The 4821-nt window shown below is 39.7% G+C and overlaps 1 protein-coding gene across 1 annotated transcript; it reads left to right on the plus strand.

The window, feature by feature from the left end:
• The first annotated feature begins 909 nt into the window (after window positions 1-909).
• lpar5a (lysophosphatidic acid receptor 5a) lies at window positions 910-2040 on the plus strand. The gene has a single exon (XM_028791658.2). It carries the CDS (start codon window positions 935-937, stop codon window positions 1886-1888), a length of 954 nt encoding a protein of 317 aa, XP_028647491.1. The 5' UTR covers window positions 910-934; the 3' UTR covers window positions 1889-2040.
• Window positions 2041-4821: the final 2781 nt, after the last annotated feature.

Raw genomic sequence — 4821 nt, forward strand, 5'->3', positions numbered from 1 at the left:
TTGTGCACTGTCTAGTAGTGCCAATCTCTTCTCCTTCTTACTATTTTGTTTGCTGGCTAGGGTTTTTTTTTTTGTTTTTGGACAGATCACCGCATTGTTTCCAAAGACCACAGAAGCCATTATGCAGCAACTGAATAAGAAAAATGTACTTTTATTGTCACAATTCAGTACCCCATATACTGTACAAAGTGAGACAGTGTTCAATCTCTATAAGAACCAGGCAATAAGATGAAGTGGTTGAAGGACTGGAATCTAACAAACAAGGTCACTGCCTTTGCTTCGCCTTTGCGTCTGCTATATGTCTTGGGCTTGATATGTTATCTCACATTAAGGAGTCAGCCAAATATACAATTATAGTAAATAAAACCTTGGCTAACAGCTAGATTTTTGGAAGTCTAAATTCTGAACCCCATTCTCACTCCTTTGACTTTACTGTCATTTCACTTTAATAAAACCAGTTGCAGCAGCAATGAGTACAAGGCAGAGAGCTGCCCTGCAGAGCCTGGCAACCCATCGCAGTGCTTCTACCTGCACCATTTCATATTACGGCTGTCAGTGGTTTGTGGTTTTTGTGTGTTACTCTTATTCATTTGCATTCTGCTGTAAGATTTTTGATCTTTGTTTTTTTTGTAGATAGCTGCTAGCAGTGTTCTTAACGGCCATCCTCATAGTTTGCACCTTCTTTTATGACTAGATAGTACTTTGTAGCTGTTGATCACGACTGCGTCTTTCTCTTTTTTTTCTAATTTGTCATATCTTTTAGTTTGGTTAACACATTGCTGCTGCTCTTCCTTTCTTGAATTGTAATTGTACGATCCAGTAGGTGTGGTTTCCAAAGCGGAAATGAGAAGGGTTAATATACCACCTCAATCTTGTTTTGATAGTATCAGTCTTTAGTGTTGCTGAAAGGACTAAGAAGACTCTGCAAAGATCAATGGCAAACTTCTCATGTGTGTCTACCAATGCAACCTATCCACACATTCTCTACACGACAGTCTACAGTGTGGTGTTGGTGATAGGCCTGCCGTGCAATGCTGTCTCCTTATGGATTTTCTTCAGGCGTTTGGGTCTACAGTCTACTCCTTCGATTTATATGACCAACTTGGCTATTTCAGACCTCCTCTTTGTAATCTCTCTGCCTTTGAGAATCTTCTACTTTGCCACTGGTTGGTGGCCTTTCGGGGACATCCTGTGCATGATACCTGGAACCTTGTTTTCGGTGAACATTTACTCCAGTTCATTTTTCATTGGACTTATTAGCTTGGATCGCCTCTTTGCTGTAATTTACCCACTGCGGTCACGAAATATTCGAACTCCATACTTTGCAAAGCTGGCCTGTGGATTTGTATGGGTAATCATTTTCACAATCAGCATCCCCATTGCTTTAAACCACAAAGCAAATAAAGATTCCTGCAATGTCACACGCTGCTTTGAGGCTTACTCGAACGAGAGCTGGAAAAATGGATTTATCATTTTCTGCTTGCTGACTGCAATTGGCATTCTTGTTCCATTTCTGTTGATAGCTATGTCCACCATAGGGGTTTTAAAGACCATTAAGTCAAAGAGTATTGGCATGGAAGCATTTGACAAGCAGAAGATGGTGTGTATGTTCTTAATGAACCTCTTGATGTATGCTATTTGCTTTGTGCCGTTTCATATCATATGCATACTCTATAGTCTAAATAAGCTGGGTTTCTTGCACAACAATTACACTCGCGCCCAGATAATCGGCCTGTGCTTGGCCAGTTCAAACAGCTGCTTGGACCCACTTATCTACTACTTCACAACTGATGCCTTCTGGAAGAAGAAAAGCGAGCAGATGGACTTGGCATCTACACAGAGTAAGCTGCCAACTGTGAGTCTGCTAAAGTGTGAACTGTCTGTATAGACACCCAGCTTTGAGACTTGGTCTAAGATCATTTACTCACTGCTGAACTTCTGCAGTTAACAAGTGGACATTTCTCTGGTCATGCTTTCTTTGTTTGCTTCTTCTCATGTGTGGTGCTTTGTGCTTGTCAGTGTCAATGAAAATTCCTAGTAAGTAAAGTATACTTTATCAAATACAGGCTGAGTGATTTTGTGGTATGTCCTGTTTCTAACTATCTCCGAGTTATTCAGAATGATTTTTAACTACTGAAAATTAGTAAATATGTAAACAGGCATCTAATACATAGAAGAAGGCAGAAGCTTAGGTTGTTAAACAGTCTTAGTGAATGTCATCATGGCGTAGTGGGTGCCGTGCTACCAAGATAAGGTGTATCCCTCAAAATCCATACGGGGTAGAGTGTGGGAGCTCCACAGTCCAGGATTTGAATCTTTCTTTGCAGAATTTGTACAGTTCTCCCTGTGTCTCTGCCTAAGCTTTCCTCCCACATCCCCAAGGCGTTGTGTGTCAGTGGGAGACTGTAAACTGTCAGGGTGTAAGTGTGCCTGGTCTAACATTTGTTTTTGTCACATTTAAACATGTTCAGATGATGGACGGATAGATCTTTGTCCCCTAGGGAATTTCATACAGCACTCCTTGCATTAAATGCTGCATTGGTTTGCTGAGTTTGCACCTCTTTTCAAGTTAAATGTCACTTCTTTTTGTTTGTTCTTTTACAGCACAGACGGCTCGCCAGCCATCTCCACCCCCGTGTTTATTTCTTGCCTTTAAACGGTTTACGTTTGCAAAGCTGAGCGTGATACTTTCCATCTTCACACCTCCGGACAACGGGCCACTCTGCATTTTTTTTCCTGTTTTCCTTCTCATCCTGTGTTTCTCTGATTTTTCAGTATTAGGAAAGGCTGAATTCAGAATCCACCTAGTTTACCTGCAGTGAATAATTAATTTGTGTTATAAACCATGCAAAACATTTGGAAAATTTAAAATGATATACATTGATATAAATTGTTGTGTATATTATATTTTTTTCCCCAAAGTCAAATTCTTTTTCAAGTGAGGTAAGTAACTGCATATGTCTGCTAAAAATGACAATGGTTTGCATGCACAATTACTCACATTCCTTACATTGGAAATGGCCCAGTGGTTAGTGCTGTAGCCTTACAGCTCTGAGGAGATGGACCACTGTGAGCAATGTGCATGTTATCCCTGTGCTCATCCAAAGACATGTTTGATAGGTCAGCTAATGATGCCAAAGTGACCCTCTATGAGCCAGTGTAGGTGTATACATTGGAATAGATTGGTGGTCTCATGCCTGATCCTTTTGAGATAAGCTTTGATTTCCTGTGAGCCAATAATCAATAAGGTCTAAGAAATGGCTGGACCCTTTTCAGGATGTTCCTACCAACTCTGTCCACTGTCAAGATGTTTTTCATCCGTTCCTCTTTGTTGCACCTCTCAAATAGCTTAGATGTCTTAGATGAGACTGATTAGTCTGGTCCACTTCAAGATCATTTCTGGTTTTTTTAATTTAACATCCACTGTCATGTAGATTTTACATTCCACTTTGAATCCTTGTCCAGTGAAGAATTTCTTTGGTCATTACTCCATCCTTTACTTGTGATTGCTGCAAGTTTTGCTACCCTGTCCAGTTGGTAAGCCCAATGGGCACTGGTAACAGCATAACTTGGAAGCTTTTTCATTTTAGAGGAACCTTTGCATTATGTCACAGTTCATAACTTTTTTTAAAGAGTTCCAGATGAATGCTTTAAATCGAAGGAGATCGTACATTTATTCCCTTTTCTTTCAAATGCAAGAGTGTTGATAGCAAGAGCTGAACACACTTGGTCCCAGTCAGCACCACTGAGTGGGCCATGCACTCTCAGGTACGTCTGCCCTCACAAAACAAATTCTTAGAAAACCTATTTTCATATACATTTTCAATACTACAGTTTTACATAAAAATGAACCGAATGAAAAGAAAAGTGCAAAATCTGAAACTGCTGTAAATTCAGTGCCAATAATCATCAAGTTCAACTCTCCCAGTGGTGGGTGGGTTTTGTTGTTTAATATCTGGTCTTGTATTTGTGTGTTCTACTCCAGCAATACTGCACAGTATCATCACAGCAGTATCATCCTTGGATATACATTAGCTATGGTAAAGGGTTTTGGTAACTAAATATTCAGTTGATGGTGCAGTAATTGAGATATTTTAGTAGCCATGTCAACTGCATGTGCTGGTAAGCTAAGCTACTTTATGAGCCATTCTTGAATTTGTATGATTATGTTTATTTTTAATTTTATTTTACATTATGATCTTCCATTGCACTGAAGAGTATATTTCTGTAAGGCTATGCGCTTATGAGGGCCTCCTTACCACATTTGGTAAATGCAGCCTGTGCTTAGCATTAGGCCTGTTGAGCAACCATGCAAAGTTGTGGTATCGCGTGGGATGAAGTTCTGCTTGTTTTCGCCTTGTGTGTATGCATTTTAAGGCATATTTTGGTGTATTTTAAAAATCAAGCAGGTTTAACTTAGTGCCGCTCTGCTAAGTTCTGTTGTGGCACTGACTCTGTTTTCGCCCACTCTTCTGTCCACTTCAAGAGCATTTCACAGCGTTGTTTTAGCCTTACTTTCTTCCCAGATATTTACCACTTAACAGAGGAACTTGTGTAGCAGCTATGGCTGACAGGGCCTGGCAGAAATGTCGTTACATTTTCAGTTCTACTTAAATAATGTGAGGCCCCATTTCAGCTTAAGGGGAATCCCATAAACCTCAGGTGGCAATGTGTTCTTCCTCTGTGAAGGGTTTAAGCCCATAAGGCACGGTGTTTATTTTTACATTTTTGTTCCTTTATACTGCTAATTGACTGACATTTTTGTTGTTGTTTTTTATTTATATTGTATATATTTTCCATATTTATAATTGCACTTAATTT

The sequence above is a fragment of the Erpetoichthys calabaricus genome, chromosome 2 (assembly GCF_900747795.2).
Source record: "Erpetoichthys calabaricus chromosome 2, fErpCal1.3, whole genome shotgun sequence".
Classification (NCBI taxonomy): Eukaryota; Metazoa; Chordata; class Cladistia; order Polypteriformes; family Polypteridae; genus Erpetoichthys; species Erpetoichthys calabaricus.